General features: G+C 44.6%; 1 protein-coding gene across 8 annotated transcripts in view; it reads right to left on the bottom strand.

Annotated features, from left to right (window-relative positions):
• The window catches only part of MTMR1 (myotubularin related protein 1), a 314,872-nt gene that overhangs the window by 130,880 nt on the left and 164,339 nt on the right, over positions 1-19,653 (bottom strand). For all 8 annotated transcript variants that reach the window (XM_063937377.1, XM_063937379.1, XM_063937378.1 and 5 more), the window contains 3 exons: positions 17,082-17,267; positions 11,884-12,090; positions 5,652-5,744 (listed from right to left, as the gene is read on the bottom strand). In XM_063937377.1, the coding sequence (XP_063793447.1) occupies positions 5,652-5,744; positions 11,884-12,090; positions 17,082-17,267 (486 nt within the window). The remainder of the gene's footprint in view (positions 1-5,651; positions 5,745-11,883; positions 12,091-17,081; positions 17,268-19,653) is intronic.

Consider the following 19,653-nt stretch of genomic DNA (forward strand, 5'->3'; position numbering starts at 1 on the left):
GTACACGTGCTAGAGACCCATACCACTACAGTGACAGTACACGTGCTAGAGACCCATATCACTACAGTGACAGTACACGTGCTAGAGACCCATACCACTACAGTGACAGTACACGTGCTGGAGACCCATACCACTACAGTGACAGTACATGTGCTAGAGACCCATACCACTACAGTGACAGTACACGTGCTAGAGACCCATACCACTACAGTGACAGTACACGTGCTAGAGACCCATACCACTACAGTGACAGTACACGTGCTGGAGACCCACACCACTACAGTGACAGTACACGTGCTAGAGACCCATACCACTACAGTGACAGTACACGTGCTGGAGACCCATACCACTACAGTGACAGTGCACGTGCTAGAGACCCATACCACTATAGTGACAGTACACGTGCTAGAGACTCATACCACTACAGCGACAGTACACGTGCTAGAGACCCATACCACTACAGTGACAGTACACGTGCTAGAGACCCATACCACTACAGTGACAGTACACGTGCTGGAGACCCACACCACTACAGTGACAGTACACGTGCTAGAGACCCATACCACTACAGTGACAGTACACGTGCTGGAGACCCATACCACTACAGTGACAGTGCACGTGCTAGAGACCCATACCACTATAGTGACAGTACACGTGCTAGAGACTCATACCACTACAGTGACAGTACACGTGCTAGAGACCCATACCACTACAGTGACAGTACACGTGCTGGAGACCCACACCACTACAGTGACAGTACACGTGCTAGAGACCCATACCACTACAGTGACAGTACACGTGCTGGAGACCCATACCACTACAGTGACAGTGCACGTGCTGGAGACCCATACCACTACAGTGACAGTACACGTGCTGGAAACCCATACCACTACAGTGACAGTACACGTGCTGGAGACCCATACCACTACAGTGACAGTACACGTGCTGGAAACCCATACCACTACAGTGACAGTACACGTGCTGGAGACCCATACCACTACAGTGACAGTACACGTGCTGGAGACCCATACCACTACAGTGACAGTACACGTGCTGGAGACCCATACCACTACAGTGACAGTGCACGTGCTAGAGACCCATACCACTACAGTGACAGTACACGTGCTGGAGACCCACACCACTACAGTGACAGTACACGTGCTGGAGACCCACACCACTACAGTGACAGTACACGTGCTGGAGACCCACACCACTACAGTGACAGTACACGTGCTAGAGACCCATACCACTACAGTGACAGTACACGTGCTGGAGACCACACCACTACAGTGACAGTACACGTGCTAGAGACCCATACCACTACAGTGACAGTACACGTGCTGGAGACCCATACCACTACAGTGACAGTACACGTGCTAGAGACCCATACCACTACAGTGACAGTACACGTGCTAGAGACCCATACCACTACAGTGACAGTACACGTGCTAGAGACCCATACCACTACAGTGACAGTACACGTGCTGGAGACCCATACCACTACAGTGACAGTACACGTGCTAGAGACCCATACCACTACAGTGACAGTACACGTGCTAGAGACCCATATCACTACAGTGACAGTACACGTGCTAGAGACCCATACCACTACAGTGACAGTACACGTGCTGGAGACCCATACCACTACAGTGACAGTACATGTGCTAGAGACCCATACCACTACAGTGACAGTACACGTGCTAGAGACCCATACCACTACAGTGACAGTACACGTGCTGGAGACCCATACCACTACAGTGACAGTACACGTGCTGGAGACCCATACCACTACAGCGACAGTGCACGTGCTAGAGACCCACACCACTACAGCGACTGTAGAATAGGTACACCTTTTTTTAGGGAGGGGGGGGGGGGGGGGTGTTTGTCACTCTTCTGCCACAAACAAGCCCGATTAGTCACTGTTACAGTATATCTAAAGGCCATTACTCACTACTTATTCTCCTTGATCTCTCTGTTTCTTTTGACACTGTTGACCACTCTCTTCTCATACTAACACTACAATCCCAAGGTCTCCAGGACACAGCCCTTTCTTGGTTCTCATCCTACTTGTCTAATTGCTCCTTCAGTGTTCGTTTCTCTGATTCCACCTCCTCTTCGCTACATCTCTTAGTTGGAGTACCACAAGGCTCAGTCTTAGATCCTCTGCTTTTCTCAATCTATACCTCATCTCTTAGCAAACTAATCAGCTCTTTCGGATTTCAGTATCGTCTGTATGCGGATGGGGTGCGGGCTGATAGACAGACAGTGTCTAGTTAGACAGTCAGTAAATAGACACCATATGTTAGACAGACATTAGGTCGACAGGGTCAAAAGGTCGACATGAAAAAGGTAGACAGTACAAAAGGTCAACATGGAAATGGTCGACACAAAAAAGGTAGACACCATGTTTTTTTGCATTTTTGTGGTTTCTGTGGATAGTTTTGTCATCTGGGAACCCCAATTGTAGAAAGGCATACCCTCGCGGGGCCCGCCATGCTTCGGGCTCCGTGACTCGCCACAAGCTTTATAACCGACTATGCAGACATGGATAGAGAATGTATGAAATAGTCCAAAAACACGTAAACATTTTTTTAAAAAACCCATGTCTATCTTTTTCATGTCGACCATTTTCATGTAGACCTCTTCACCCTGTCGACCTTTTGTACTGTTTACCTTTTTCATGTTGACCTTTTGACCCTGTCGACCTAATGTCTGTCTAACATATGGTGTCTATCTATTGACTGTCTAACAAGACACTGTCTATCTATCAACTGGATACCATGGGGATGATACTCAAATCTACCTATCCTCCTCAGATTTGTCACCATCTGCACTGGGCCGTGTCACTGAATGCCTTTCTGACATTTCATCTTGGATGTCATCTCACCACCTCAAACGTAATATTTCTAAAACAGAATTAATTATATTTTCACTGGACAATAGTAGTTACCAACCTGATATCTCTATCACTGTTGATAACTCAGCAATCATCCCTACCCCACAAGCTCGCTGCATAGAGGTCATTCTTGACTCTGAACTGTCCTTTGTTCCCCACATTCAATCTGTCTCAAAATAATATTACATACATCTAAGAAACATATCCAAAATACGACCAAATCTTACACAAGACACAGCAAAAACTCTAATCCATGCTCTCATTATCTCCCACATTGATTATTGTAATAGTCTCCTGACTGGTCTTCCGAAACATAGGCTCTCACCACTACAATCTATTCTGAATGCAGCTGTGAGGCTAATCTTCCTCGCTAGACGTTCGTCTGCAGATCCGCTCCGTCAGTCCCTCCACTGGTTACCAGTATTCTACCATATTAAATATAAAATACTTTTACTTACATACAAGGCTATTAACGAAACTGCACCAGCATACAGCTCTTCACTCATCTCAAAATATCTCCCTACCCGACTTCTCCGCTCTGCACAAGATCTGCATCTCTCATCCACACGTATTACTTGTTCCCACTCAAAACTACAGGACTTTATCCGGGCTTCACCCACTCTGTGGAATGCCCTCCCACGCACAATAAGACTCACCACTTGTCTCCAAGCCTTTAAACGTTCCCTGAAAACGCATCTCTTCAGACAAGCCCATCAAATTACAGCCCCACCCTCATAACCTTCAGTGCTTCCCTATCTAATTACATCCTCTCAGTACAGAACACATAACCTCACATATTTTGTTTCTCTTTGCTCTCACACCCTCCTGACCCTTGGCCAACATTGCTGGGTGATCATATCATACAACCCAATAAGAACCTAGCAATCTTGTGGACCATTATGCAATAGGTAGCATCTATCCTTGTTTATCAATGCCTATTTGTAAGCTTGCGAGCAGGGCCCTCTTACCTCTATGTCTGTCTGTTTTTACACAGTTTTGTTCTATTACTGTTGTTCTAATTGGAAAGCGCAACGGAATATGCTGCGCTATATAAGAAACTGTTAAGAATAGTAATTAGTGTACCACATCCCTTCGCATAGCTCCATTATCGCTGTGCTCGGCACAGGTTTCTATCCCCAATCGTAGTCCACGTGGATGGTAAAGTATGAAAAAGTTGAAAACATTACTACAAAAAGAAAATAAATAAATTGTGTTTGACCCTGTCGACCTAATGCATGTCTACCATTAGTGGTCGACCTATTGACTGTAGATCTTTTTAGTATAGATCTACTGTATAAACCGGATACCGAAAGAAACATGACGAGATGAAGATAGTGGATAGGACAATGAAGCCCTTTTGATATGTCTAGTAGCAACTTTACATTCAATGAGAAGCAATAGACAGGGTGAGCACCTTTCCTTGTGCTCAGTAAAGGCTGCCATTACTCTAAGGACTGGATTCAAATGTTAACGCGCCCCCTATCTCCCGTCTAAAGTAATGGAAGATAGGGGGGCGATATTCAAATGTCCCCCGTTTTCACCCCTATCGTGCCTATACCCGACTAAACTAATGTGCGCGATCATATAAAGACCCGTTTGGGTGCTCAAACGGGTCTCTTTACACGCATTTCAGCTCTCTACCTCCAGGGATAGCAAGCTGAAATTATCTTGTTGCGCCCATCGGCCGGGAGGGGGGAGCACACATTTGAATACAGCCCTATGACTCCATTAGTAGAGAAGCAAATGGACACCTTGTTCGATGGCAAGGTAAGGGTATGTGTGGCTCTCACACTGAACCTGACATAGAGCCTGATTCGGAGATAGATGCCATGCCAGTTTTATACACTGTGGAGCAATTTTTTTCAACTGTGCCTGCATGCATGTAAATGGCACAGCGCACGTGGCGCAATGGTCTTGCCTCGGCGGTAGCAGAGAGGATTTATTTGCAGAGTTAGCAACAGTCAGGAAGCATCTGTGGGAGGTAACTAATGCAGGCACATGCGGCCATACTGGGGCGTGTCACAGCTTGCGACTGCGATCCCGTATGCGGTAAACACGTCTCCGGCGTCTTACTTCCTGTGGTCATGTTGCGCAATCACAGGGTTACTTAGGTCACCCAGCACCTTCTTCTGCACAAGCAGCGGATCTCAGATACAAATCCCGGCAGATACGACATTTGCATATTTTTGTACAGACACTGGGTACTAATTCACAGTTACGACTGTCTGAATCAGGCCCTAAGTTGGAAAAAGTTTGAGTCTGCAGAATCCTGAGTAGATCTAATGGGTTGTAGTTGGCATCCCAATGGTCAATAGCCCAACCATCAGAAAACCGGTGACCGGACCCAGACGGGTGAAAATGCCAACAACTTCAAGACGTAAATACAAGGATTGGGCTGTTAGAGGTTAAATGGGTGGAAAGGAAGGGGGTGGGGTGGGGGGAGGGACGTGGGTTAAGGGTTGGGCTGCAGGAGTTGGGGGTAGGTTAGGGTTAGCAGTAGAATACTTACCAAAGTTTACTGCCATTTTCACCGTCGGGATCCTGTTGCCGGCATTCTGATCATCGGGATATCGTATCCAACCTCATATAATATATTCCCATTCACTACAACCCTGACAATAAAATTATTTATTTATCTCGGTACGGTCTAGTCGGTCTTATGGTACTAGCAAATACCTACTCACAAAGACATGCCGAACAGCCATTATCTATAGATGATAGACTATGTCATAAAAAAGTCAGAAAAACACATTACCTGATTTGTCATTTGCCATACACAGTCAATGAACTGAAGGAAAATTGGGGAGCGGTCAGCATCTGCGTGATTGTCATCTCCATGGCCCACTCTCTGGAAAGAACATAAAAGACATCATGCTCTGTAACGCTTATTCTGACACTTCTGACTACAACAAGGAGACAACAAATTCAGTCAGAGAAGATGATTTAGTAACGTGTCAAACATAGCAACACAGGAACCCATAGCACCATAGATATACCAATGTTTGTATTATCTGCATACCATTTAGCAAAAGCTAAACATTATTGGTATGAAAAGAAAGATTTATGGCAAAACTTACCTTCGTTAACTCTTTTTCTTCGAGGTCCACGGGATCCACAGGGTTGACTTGGGTATGGCAGACCAGGATTGGCACCAAACAGCATAAGTTTGTGAGACTCCCAGGATACACTGGGCTCCTCTCCCCTCATACCCCGCCCCCATGCTCAAGAACTTCAGTTTTAGTTAACAAGGCTGGTACCACAATGGGTTGGTTGATATGGAACTTAGACAATACCTTAGGTAGGTACCCCATTTAGTCCGACGGTCCTGGTGAAATATCAAAAAGGGGGAGCGACAGGAGAGAGCTCCCAAGTCAGACACTCTTCAGGCTGAAGCAATGGCCAGTAAAAAGAGTGTCTTAGTGGTTAACCACTTGAGGTCCACCGTTTTCAAAGGTTCAAAAGGAGTCTGTTGTAAGGCCCGAAGAACCAAGGACAGATCCAATGGAGCAACCGAAGGAACAAATGGAGGCTGTATCCGGAGCACCCCATGGTGGAAGGTACACACATCTGATAAGGGAGCCAGTTTCAGTTAAGATGGGCACACCACGGAAAAAAAGGAGTACCAGATACAGTTATATATGCGGGCTGAAGCTGGTTTCCGGGGTTCAGTATGATTTACAGACGGACACAATACCAACAGTCATAATCCCGCCATGCATTGACCTACAGTCAAAATACCAACACGGTCAAAATACCGACATTCATTATGCCGACATGTTACAAATGCAGACATTTGAAATGCCGACATGGCAAAGTACAGACACAGGTTTTTTGTGTGTGTCAATGTCGACGTAGGTTGACATGGACACTGCCTAAGTGTACCGTGTCCCCTCGCATGGCTCGCTGCGATATTCCCCCTCCAAGTTTACTGGGATGGTAAAGTATGAACAAGTCTGTTTTTGGGCAACAATTCCTTAAAAGCGCATGTCGGCATTGTAAATGACAGTATTCTGACTATGTCGACATTTTGACCATATCGCCATAAAGAAAGTCGGTATTTTGGCCGTGACGGTATTTTGACTGTCGGTCAATGGCTGTCAGGATTAGGACCGTCGATATTGTGTCCGTCGGTAAATCAACTGCTACCCGGTTTCCAAGCCTGAAGCATAGTTTGAACCACCGCACCAGAAATGCCTTTTTCCCTTAGGAGGGATGTCTCAATAGGCACGCCATAAAAGAGAAGCGAGGCATGTAGGCAGGGCCCCACGGAGAGTGCGTCTGGATGGAGAGGCAGAGGGAAGGGCTTGTCTATGGAGAAACACTGAAGCTCCGTAAACCAATGGCATCTGGGCCGTGCCGGAGCCACAAGGAGAAGCATGCCGCCATCCTCCTTGAATTTGCAAAGTACTCTGGGAAGGAGAGACACTGAAGGGAAGAGACAGGCCAGATGAAAGATCCATGGGACCGTGAGTGCATCCACGAAGCTCGCTCCCGGATCTTTTGTCCTGGCCCCGTAGACTGGAACTCTGTGGTTGTGTCTGGACGCCATGAGAACCACATCTGGAAGATCCCACTTGTGCACCAGAAGCTGAAAAGATGTCTGGATGTAGAGACCACTCCCAGAATGAATACTGTGGAGACGGCTGGAAGGTGGAGTTCTGCCCAGGCAAGAATCGTAGTTATTTCCTGTATCGCTGCCGCACTGCGAGTGCCTCCCTTTCAATTTATATAAGCCACTGCCATGGCATTGTCTGACCGGATTTGTACCGGAGAACCCAGTGGAAGGTCCCAAGCCATTTAAAGGGCCCGGTACACTACCCGAAGTTCCAGTACATTGATCGGGAGATCCCTTTCCATCACAGACCAGTGACAGCTCCCCACCCCCGTAGGCTGGCGTCCGTGGTGAGACGCATCCAGTGCAGAATCCGGAATGGCCATCCTAGGTCCATGTTGGATGTGTGTAGCCATGAGGAGGACATAGGCAGTATCAACATCGGCAGTATCAATATCTGATATTTGAACTGTTGTGGTAGACCATTCCAACTGGAGAGTATCAGGTGTGGTAGATGCCTGGAGTGAAATTGGGCGTATTCCACCATGTCGAAGGTAGATACCATGGAGCCTAGGGTCTGCATCGCCGAATGGATCAAGACCCTTTGTGAAGTAGGTTGCAGATGCGCAACTGCACTGCTACAACCTTGTCCTGAGGAAGGAAGTTGCGTTGTACGTGGGCATCCAGTAGTGCTCCAAGTTGGCGCCAGAAGGAGGAAGTCATCCAGGTAAAAAAGTATTAGAATTCCCTGTCACCGGAGATAAGCTGACATCACCACCATGAGCTTGGTGAAAACCCTTGGAGCTGTGGACAGTCTGATGGGTAGGGCCTGGAATTGTAAATGCTGATGTAGGACAGCAAAGCAGAGATACTGTAGATGATAGGTACTTGTAGGTACGCATCCTGTATATACAGGGAGACCATAAATTACCCAGGATCCACAGTCAGGTTAATGGAACAGAGAGTCTCCATACGGAACTTGGGTATCATGAGGTATTTGTTAAGCAAATTCAGATTTAGAATGGGACGGTATGACCCATTTGGTTCTGAACCAAAAAGAGTGTGGAACAGAACCCCTGGCACAGTTGAGACTGTGGAACTGGGATAATGACACTTGACTGTAGCAAGGAAATAATGACTCCTGCCAGGGTCTGCCCATGGAGCGGTAGGAAAGTACTGTCTGGGGGTCTTTTCTAGAAGGAGAGAGCGTACCCGTGAGAGACCACTACTCAGACCCAGGTGCCTGTTGCGACGTGACACCATGCGTGGGCGAACCAAAGAAGTCGGCCTCCCACCCTGGGGTCTCCAAGGGGGAGGCCTGTGCCGTCAGGCTGAGGATTTATTTTCTGGCTTGGTAGACGCTTGGTTTTGGGTTTGAAAGACTTGACTGTGTGAGATAGTCTTGGAAAGGTCTGACCTTTGTCCTTGCCCTGCGGACGAAAGGACCAAGTCCAAGGCTGCACTGAGGAAGCCGAAGGTAGGCACCGTGTCTTGGAGGTTGCCATTTTATCCACAATCTTGTCCAGTTCTAGTCCAAATAGGAAGTCACCTGTGTACTGCAGAGCTTCCAGGGCCTTCTTGGCGCCCGTATCCACTCTCCAGGAACGGAGCCACACTATGCGGCGTGCTGCAATAGAAACAGTGGAAGCTTTGGAGGATAACAGAACAGAATCCAAAGCATATTCACCAACGTAATAGGCCGCATCCCTGATATTGGCAATAAGAGACAATAGTTCCATGGTAGGCTCAGATGTGAAACTGTGTTCAAGGTTGTCAGCCCAAGTTTCTATGGCTTTAGCTCTAGTAAGGGAGTACAAATATTTAAGACACGCATCCACAAGGATGGAACTTTTAAGCAAGTGTGTCATATGAGCATCTACCGTAGGTGGATTTTCCCACTTTGCACTATCAGCTGTGGGTAATTTACAATTCCCAAAAGGCTCCGTTGCTTTTACCCAACGGAGCCTGTTGGGAACTGTAAATTTCTTAGTAGGAGCTTTCCAAGCCTCATTCCTAGCTTCTGAGAAGTGATCAGAGTGTGGAAACTCAGCTACCACTACCTTCTGCTGTTTGTGCAGAGGATCCTTAGACACAGGGGCTGGCTCAGAATCTTCTAGTTGCAGTATTAACCACCCTAATTAATGCAGCCACATTAAATTTGGGGTTCACCTCCTCATCCCCTGAGGAGGATTCGGCATCAGAAATCTCAGCTTGATTTGCAGGAGCAGATGATTCTTCAGAATTAGAGAGTGGTGCAGAAGGTGAGGGAGGCACAGTACGCTTAGTGGTAGCAGGTGAAGGCAGCGCTACCTGGCCCTGTACAATGTTGTGAAATGCAGCAGAGGAAGCAGCCAAACTCTGTATAGAGTTAGAGAAGGAGGCCAGCCATGGAAGAGGAACAGGTGGGGTTGCAATAGTCTGATGAACAGGCTGTAATGTCTGCTGGAAGCCCATAGGGGGAGCTACCATGGGGTGTGCAGTATGAGGTAGACCCATAGGGGGAGCCACAGATGGGGTAGCAATATGCCCGTAATATTTGCCAGTAGAGTACAAAAAGATGCCCATGGAGGCTATTGTAAGAACTGGGGATGGGGAAGGGGGGGTGGGTGTTTGATGTGCGTGGTGGCACAAGACAGACTATGCACTGACCATCCTGTTATAATTCTAGGGGTAAAACCTCCATGTTACAGGTACAACATGCTACCAGAGTAGGTGCCCCTGTTTAGGTTGCTTTTGTTAGACATAACTACAAGGAGCGTACACACGCAATATGGTAATGTGCAGAATGTAACTGGAACAGTATGTGACAATGAGCCTTCACAAATACAATATACAGTAATGTGTGGAAGAGTAAGCCCCAATACACACCAGTATTCAAGGGTCACTTAAGAATAGGGAAAGGTACAGGGAAAGCAATTATAATGTACAGTGAGAGAGAGAGAAGCATAAGCAGCAGCACTAGCATAAGTCACATACAATGTAAGAATACAATTTAACAGCAGCGGGCATGAGGAACTAAGGAAGTTCAACATCCCACAGAAGCTTCTGCTCCTCTTCTACTCCTTGTGGAGTCGGTACTGTGCTCCTCGATACTGGTATGGTACAGCTCCGCCAGCGTGAGGGACAGATGCAGGCTCCAAAAGACGGTCAGAACCGCAGAGTAGATCATCGGGGCCGACCTCGCCTCAGTCCAGGACCTGTACTTGTCCAGAGCTGAAAAGCGGGCAATGAAGATAGTAAAAGACCAGCTACACCCCGGCCACAGCATGTTTAACTTGCTTCCTTCAGGCAGGCGTTACAGGGCTGTCCCCGCCAGATCCACCAGAAGCCTCAAAAGTTTCTTTCCCCAAGCGGTCCGCCTGCTGAACTCCTGAACATTGACTGACTAGACGTACATGTAACTAACTTGTGTCCCTACGGTATACCTATCTGTGTAACTTTACTTGCCCCCCACCTGCTTACTTGTTACCTACTTGGCTGTTGTATAGCAAACCGATCCTAGTATACGCAAGTATACCTGGCCAATAAAGCAGATTCTGATTCTGATGATATCAGCTACTCAGCCATGTGGAGAAGGCTGGTAGGATGCAGCACTGTGTATAACCTGACTGTGAGGAGATGTATACAGGGAGACTCAGCTCAACGCGCCTGGAGACCTGCAGAGCTCTGCTATGAAGGAAGATGAGGAAAGAGCAGCCTAGGGCTGGAAGACCACTGTTAGATGATGCCCTAGGCTCGGGGAGGGGTCACTGGGCTAGCGCTGACCTCCCCTTCCTGACTTCCACCACCGGTATTCCTGGCCATTACAAGGCTCCCCAGCACCAGTATACATTAAGTCCTGGTGGTCTAGTGCATCCGCAAGGAGCGCCATGGTCTGGGAGCGCCACCAGCCTGTCTCCCGGGACCAGCGGAAAACGGTCACCTGCCCCCCATTTGTCCGGTGCAGTCCTGTGTGTCCCACGCGCCTCAGCTAGCATCAGTGTGCATGGTATCCTGCCGAAAATCATGACCCACTTGTGGTGTTGCGGCCCGGTGGGGTGTAGGAGCATCAGCATGGTGTCCCCTGGACTGCCACTCGCTGAATGCTCAATAAATAAGTAAACATTTCAAAAGCTTGGGCTGCATTGCTGCAGCTACTGTTCAGTGGTGACCAGCTCCTGCTGGCACAAAAAAAACAACAACATCTATAGTGCCTGAGCATGGAGGTAGGGTATGAGGGGAGAGGAGCCCAGTGCATCCTGGGTGGCTCACAAGCTTATGCTGTTCAGTGCCATACCCAAGGTTGCTGTGGAGACTGTGGACCCCGAAGAAGAAATACTGAACTACTGTGAAATGTGCACCATGTTAATGAGTAATCCCGCAGGCCCTAAGAAAACATATTCAGATGCCTGTGACACACACCACACTTTTATAAGACCATGTGTCACACACTTACCACTGCAAATCTATGGCCGAAGCTTATCCACTCCTTCTCAATCAGAACCTCAAACCCTTTGATAGTCCGGTAATAGCTATCCAACATTAGCATGGCCAAAGAAGTTAGTTGTGCTGTCCGGTCCCAGCCATCACTGCAGTGCACCACCACTGAGGTCTTGCTTGATTCAATCTTGTCTGCAATCCTCACAGAACCAGCCAGGAGCATCTAGGAGAACAACAGCAAGCATGAATTGGTGGGGACATTTACTATGGATTCACCAGGTCCACAATTTAGATTTGGTCAACCATGAATCCCTTTAGCAAATTATTTGCCGGACATCAAACTCTATCTACTCCTTAACCTGAATTTTGACTTTATGATGAAGGGGCTTAAATTCTTACAGCTGTCTTGTACTCAACCCAATAAATGATAATGGATGACAGGAACCAGATTGTGGTGGAAAACTCATAAGAATTCAGTGAAGCCTGAATCTGGGTAAGATTCCTTAGTAATTACCTTTCTTCTTAACAGAATCCATGATTTTGGTGCATCAGTACAATTTATAGAATAGTAAAGCTCAGGTGATGTGTCTAATCAGCATGGTTACAGTCAACATACTCTGACAGTTATGGCATAGCAGCCAAGCAGCTGTACGTTGTCCGATACAGGACTATGGAGCAAATGGTTCTCATTAATGTAAATGCTTTTCTACTAATATTAAAAATATATAATTTGTGTTTTATGTATATTTGTAAAGGTGATATGGAGGTAGTTCTTTTGTAATCCGCTATGTCAGGAGTCTGCTTATACAATATATCCCTAAACATCAAGAACCACCAGGAGAAATGCATCTAGTATGTCTATATTATAAATTATCTCTTTCTGCTGTATCTACCTAATAAAAGAAAACTGGAGAAAGAACAACACAGAGGAAGAACTTGCAAAAAAGGAAATGCAAAGTATTTTTGAGATAGGCACCTTGCATCCGGCAGGACTGAACCTAGATTTTGAGACAAAATGGTTCCTGTAATCTATGCCTGATATTCCATCCAAGAGCCCTCTCCCCCCTTTATTTCAACAATGCATCCCTAATTATACAGTTATGGGATTGTCTTTGGGATATTATATCATCAAATATTTAATCATCTACTGGAGAACCTACTAGTGTAATAAATACATATATATGTACATAATACATGGCAGGTTATAGGGGCAACTCCTCTCTTATATACTGACCCTGTCTTTGATTATAATATAGTAAAGGGGAAAAACATCATCTAATGTTAGTCCCTCCTAGTCCTCTCCCTTCAATGCAAATGTTGTCCCAATTTTCAGAGTATTATTTATTATACATTTACTATATTCATTGTGATATTTATAATTTCAATGTCCGTCATCGCTTATAATGCTATCAACCATTAATGTAGTATTGAACTATGCAACATATTGTTTATATCCCGGAAATGTATATAATTTGTACCATCACTAGCAGTATGGACAGCGCTGGAATGTAAGGGCTGTCAGTACCGATACCGGACGTTCGGGGTCCGCGTCATGCCTTCCAGGACAGATGGACCGCATGATTGTGGAGGCTGGCTGTGACCGGATTTCAGGCGGAAGTACAATGTGTTCCAGGGAAACTGGAACGCATGGTGGCCCGCAGGTACACTATTGTTTTTAACACATTCTGCATGTTTACATACTACTTGCATTTAATATGTGAATGGCTTCCGATTAGTGTTCTGTGTACAACCATGGCGGTAGTGCTTATTTCACAGAATTTTTCAATTAACTTCACTCCGCGCAGGAAGGGGCGGTCCTACTCATTTCTCAGGGTATAAAACCCTGGTCAGTGGGCTATTACACATGCGCCTTGAGAAAGACTAAATTCAAAGTTGAAACGCGTTGGTGGAGCATGTGAAAGCCAGGGGAACATTCCATACCAGTGTACTAAGGGCTAAATGGTGAGAAATCCTGGGTCTTTATTTTTTCCCATTCAGCTTGCCAAATTACATCTGCACCACTGGTCTGGTTGTTTTCTGACATACAAACGTATGTAGTTGGAATATTGTTTTGTGGTATTACATCTATTTTATGAAATACATTTGTGTGTAAAACCTCACCAATTCTCTCATTTTTGTGCTTAATACCGAGCCTAAATGAGCCTAAACGAGCAACATAAAGAATTGAGGAGGGCACACAGGATCGTAGAAAAGAAACCGCTACGTGATTGTATCACACCATTACAAGTGAGCGGTTATGTGAGCACTGAATCATATCTGATATACTTGTGAATATGTGATGAGATACAACATTCTTTGATGAGAGGTACCTGTCACGAGGAAAAGAAAACGTTACAGGTGTGAGGAAGTGTGTATGAATATAAGCCTACATGTAAGTGGTTTTCGTTTTCCTGACACCAGGGTGAACCCATATGGATTAAGTACTCTCGTCCCGGATTACTTGTGGAAAGAACTCCTGGTAGCGATTGTATTAGACTGCACTACAGCAACTACAGGAACTGACACTGAACAATTGTTTTTTATCTTTTATTTATTTTACATATTGTTCACTGAGAACGAAAATCTACAAAGATCCATCTCGTTGAAACTGATGAACTCTGAAATACATGGTAACAATCAGAGACTGAATTGATGTATGAGCGCAGCAATAGGGTTTGAACCCAAACCATTTGTTTATATTATGGGCCTGATTCATAGGAAGATGCAACGCAGAAGAGATTTTTTTTTTCGTACTGCACATGCGGATGTGCGGAAACTGATTAGCGACAGAATACACAATGAGGATTTATTTGCAAAGTCAGTCTTTTTGGAAGGTAACGGTAGGTGGCGAGGGGTCTCTACTTTAAATGAGACTATGCCTCAAATTCCCCTCTTCCTTATAAACAGGACCTGGTGGGGGTTCATCTGCTAGGACCATATTTAACATGGTACCAGACCTCATATACAGCTGGGACCTTCAGGTCGGTGTTGGATCTCTCTAGCTCTCTAACTTTGCAATGTCCTCATGTACACACTGCACCGTATAGCAAGGACAGCTGCTGTTGGCAGATATTATAAATCAGGAAGTGACATAATGGAGGTCCTAATTCCGTGTAAAAATATTGGCGGACTGCACTTTCACAAATATAAGCCAAGCCCCAAAAATGGCCACCACCAGGAGCGGATTTAGGGGTCAGGGCGACCCTAAGCACAACATTAATGGCCACCCCCTCTGCCAATTTTTATTGTTTGGTTACAAGCAGATACTCGATAATTATAAACTTAATAATATGACATGTTTTATTTTTAATTATGTATTCATATTTACTAAGTAAGATATTTTACAGGGACAAGATATATGCTACTGAAACGCTGTGCCACCAGATTATTTTTCAAAAAATTTAATATTTAATATCTCACCATATTATATATAAAAAGACACATAAAAAACATAAACATAAAAACAACACACACACGGCCGGTGTCAATATTCCATTGAAACATTTATATAAAACACCATAATCAATTGGGTCATATATGGATAAATCAACACCAATTATAGATGGAGAGCCGTCAATTGGTGAATACTAAACAGATTTTCTCTCCCTCTTGAATCAATTAATTGATTGATTAATCCACATGACCAGCTTACATCACTACAAATCTGCTCCAATAATGATAATGATCTCCCTCTAAAAACCTCATATATTAAACCATGAAACACTTTAAGCCTATATAGCAACGGGACAATTCAGCTTGGATTGCTTGAAAAATTATCAACTGTTTTTTGTCTCCACTATTTCTTTCATCTAATCATTTGGTTAATCATGCATAGTTTAACAGTTACTGCACATGCGACTAAGATTAGTGTATTAGTATATGCTTTTTCCAATGCTCACATAGAATTGTGGTTAGTGACTAGCACCGTCTTATAAGTCCAGCAATGATTTACAGCCTTCTATTTGGCTAAGCCAGCACACGCCATTATGGTTGAAATATGCACTTTTCCAAAGACTTATATCCACCTGAAATGGTAATTAGTAGGCACAACAGTCTGTTATAACTCCTTAATAAGTTGATGGATTGGTGGGTATATTTCTCAAAGCTTACACCCACATATTTCAGGTGGATATAAGTCTTTGGAAAAGTGCATATTTCAACCATAATGGCGTGCCCTGGCTTAGCCAAATAGAAGGCTGTAAATTATTGCTGGATTTATAAGACGGTGCTAGTCACTAACCACAATTCTATGTGAGCATTGGAAAAAGCATATACTAATACACTAATCTTAGTCGCATGTGCAGTAACTGTTAAACTATGCAAGATTAACCAAATGATTAGATGAAAGAAATAGTGGAGACAAAAAACAGTTGATAATTTTTCAAGCAATCCAAGCTGAATTGTCCCGTTGCTATATAGGCTTAAAGTGTTTCATGGTTTAATATATGAGATTTTTAGAGGGAGATCATTATCATTATTGAAGCAGATTTGTAATGATGTAAGCTGGTCATGAGGATTAATCAATCAATTAATTGATTCAAGGGGGAGAGAAATTCTGTTTAGTATTCACCAATTGACGGCTCTCCATCTATAATTGGTGTTTGATTTATCCATATATGACCCTATTGATTATGGTGTTTTATATAAATGTTTCAATGGAATATTGACACCGGCCGTGTGTGTGTTGTTTTTATGTTTGTTTTTTGTGTGTCTTTTTATATATGATATGGTGAGATATTAAATATTAAATTTTTTGAAAAATAATCTGGTGCTACAGCGCTTCAGCAGCATATATCTTTTTCCTTTTGAGATTTGGAGATACAGTGATCTCCCTTGGAAGCAGCAGTATACCAGGATTTATACAATAGTATCCCCTAATTTGGTAGCGCCCGGTTGATTGTTGTTGCTTACAGGGACAGACTGCTCATGTCCAACCAGTTTATACTCCACTTAAGATAGCATACAGTAAGGTAGTGGAAATATTTTGTGGTTACTGGTATATTTTGGACTGACCGTACTAAAACAAGAATCCAAGTGCTGCCCCCCCAACAAGTATGCCTAATGGCAAATGCCCCACTGGCCACCACCACTGCATTTATCGAACCCATTCACAAGGACACCAGTTTATGGTACTGTGCCAATCAGAACCATGGACAATCTAGTGCTTACAACTCATTTACTTTGTTCACAAGGAAAGCTGTATGTGAAAGTTACCCGTATATATTCAAGCCAGTGTGTTCCATCGATATTTGTCAACCAGCGCGCCTCATCAATGGATGGATAAACTATCTCCTTCAGCTTGCGCAGGGACTCCCGCATCACATGGATGTTGTGTATCTCCAGGAAGATGAGCTCTGCGTTAGGGTAGGCAGTTTCACTCTCGTAGCCCCCTCCTTTTGCCTGCAGTACACAAAGCACAGTAATACACTTTACAACACAGTCAAAGCTGAGAAATGTCTCACAATGAATAATGGGATAACACCAATACAAAAGCCTGTAAGATTTATGAATACAAGTCACTCTGGTTCACTTGGAGTGAAATGCTATAATTTTAATAATCTAAATATTTATTTTATGCTTCTAGAAACACTAATTGCTTGGAACACAATGTTTACATTGCACATTCCTCACAGACTGTGCATTTATACTAAAAAGCCATATAATCATTTCAACTGATTCTACAGCACTAACATCAAACGTCAGAAAGTAATGTTCTTTCTGAATGTAGGCACTGAGAATGGTAGTTACAGTGCAGAATCTATAAATACACTAGTACTTCCCCTAATAACCATCATAACGACACAACAATGAGGTTTTTTTTCTAACTACATAATAATAAAAAAAAGGAGATTTAACATACCCATTCAAGAAACAAACAAAAACATCTTGAATGATTTGCAAAGTTGCTCGCTACTGTTTCCAGCACGTGTAAATTTGTCAAATGTATGGAAAGATGCAACACCGCGGTGACAGATTTAAAATACATACTAAACACAATTAATTACATTTGTGTATTGCACTCAGCGATATTTCCATATAATAAATAAGAGGTACGTGCACATTTTACTCAGACTGTGAAAGCCATAAGGTGAATGACCACCTGATGAAGTCCCCATGTCTGATGGGCATTCAGTTTGAGGAAAATGTGCATTAAGAACATTGTGTTTTTTTCAGATATTATACAGCAATATTCTACAGTCTAATGCAATATTGTGGAAAGTGTGCTCCTGCATTCTTGGCCTGTACACCATTGTAAGCTGTGCTCCAGAGTAATCCAAGAGCTCAAGTCAATTCTGTAGATAATACAAAAAATCAGAGCAGTCACAAATCTTGCAACTTAGACACTGTGGGGTTTATTTACTAAGGCCCTCATTCCGAGTTGTTCGCTCGGTATTTTTCATCGCATCGCAGTGAGAATTCTCTTAGTGCGCATGCGTAATGTTCGCACTGCGCATGCGTCAAGTAACTTTACTAAGAAGAAAGTAATTTTACTCACGGCTTTTTCGTCGCTCCGGAGAACGCATTGTGATTGACAGGAAATGGGTGTTACTGGGCGGATGTACGGCGTTTTAGGGGCGTGTGGCAGGAAACGCTACCGTTTCCGGAAAAAACGCAGGCGTGTCTGGAGAAACGGTGGGAGTGCTTGGGCGAACGCTGGGTGTGTTAATGACGTCAGCCGGGACCGAAAAGCACTGAATTGATCGCACAGGCAGAGTAAGTCTGGAGTTACTCAGAAACTGCTAACTCGGTTTTGATCGCAATATTGCGAATACATCGGTCGCACATTTAAGATGTTTAGATTCACTCCCAGTAGGCGGCGGCTTAGCGTGTGTAACTCTGCTATAATCGCCTTGCGAGCGAACAACTCGGAATGAGGGCCTAAGATTCGTAATTTCCGAAAAAAGGTCAAAGTTCAATCACGAATGACATCGACAGTGTAAAACTGCAACTTTTTGAATGGATTACGACTAATTTACTAAGCTGTCGTATTCGTGTTTTTCTTTGCTTCCGATGTCGATGTCATTCGTGTTTTTTTACCTAATTTAACGGCAGTGATTAGCAAAACACTGCCGTTTTTTTTTACAATCAATCTCGGCCGGATTTGTGTGATCCGTGCTGGGGTTTTTTTTTTTTTTTAAAGTAAACAATGTAATTTTTTAAAAAAAAATGCGTGGGGTCCCCCCTCCTAAGCATAACCAGCCTCGGGCTCTTTGAGCCGATCCTGGTTGCAGAAATATGTGGAAAAAAATGACAGGGGTTCCCCCATATTTAAGCAACCAGCATCGGGCTCTGCGCCTGGTCCTGGTCCCAAAAATACGGGGGACAAAAAGAGTAGGGGTCCCCCGTATTTTTAAAACCAGCACCGGGCTCCACTAGCTGGACAGATAATGCCACAGCCGGGGGTCACTTTTATATAGTGCCCTGCGGCCGTGGCATCAAAAATCCAACTAGTCACCCCTGGCCGGGGTACCCTGGGGGAGTGGGGACCCCCTCAATCAAGGGGTCCCCCCCCCCCAGCCACCCAAGGGCCAGGGGTGAAGCCCGAGGCTGTCCCCCCCCATCCAATGGGCTGCGGATGGGAGGGCTGATAGCCTTTGTTGTAAAATAAAAGATATTGTTTTTAGTAGCAGTACTACAAGTCCCAGCAAGCCTCCCCCGCATGCTGGTACTTGGAGAACCACAAGTACCAGCATGCGGCGGAAAAACTGGCCCGCTGGTACCTGTAGTACTATTACTAAAAAAATACCCAAAAAAACACAAGACACACACACCGTGAAAGTATAAT

Source organism: Pseudophryne corroboree, chromosome 8, assembly GCF_028390025.1.
Source record: "Pseudophryne corroboree isolate aPseCor3 chromosome 8, aPseCor3.hap2, whole genome shotgun sequence".
NCBI classification, from domain to species: domain Eukaryota; kingdom Metazoa; phylum Chordata; class Amphibia; order Anura; family Myobatrachidae; genus Pseudophryne; species Pseudophryne corroboree.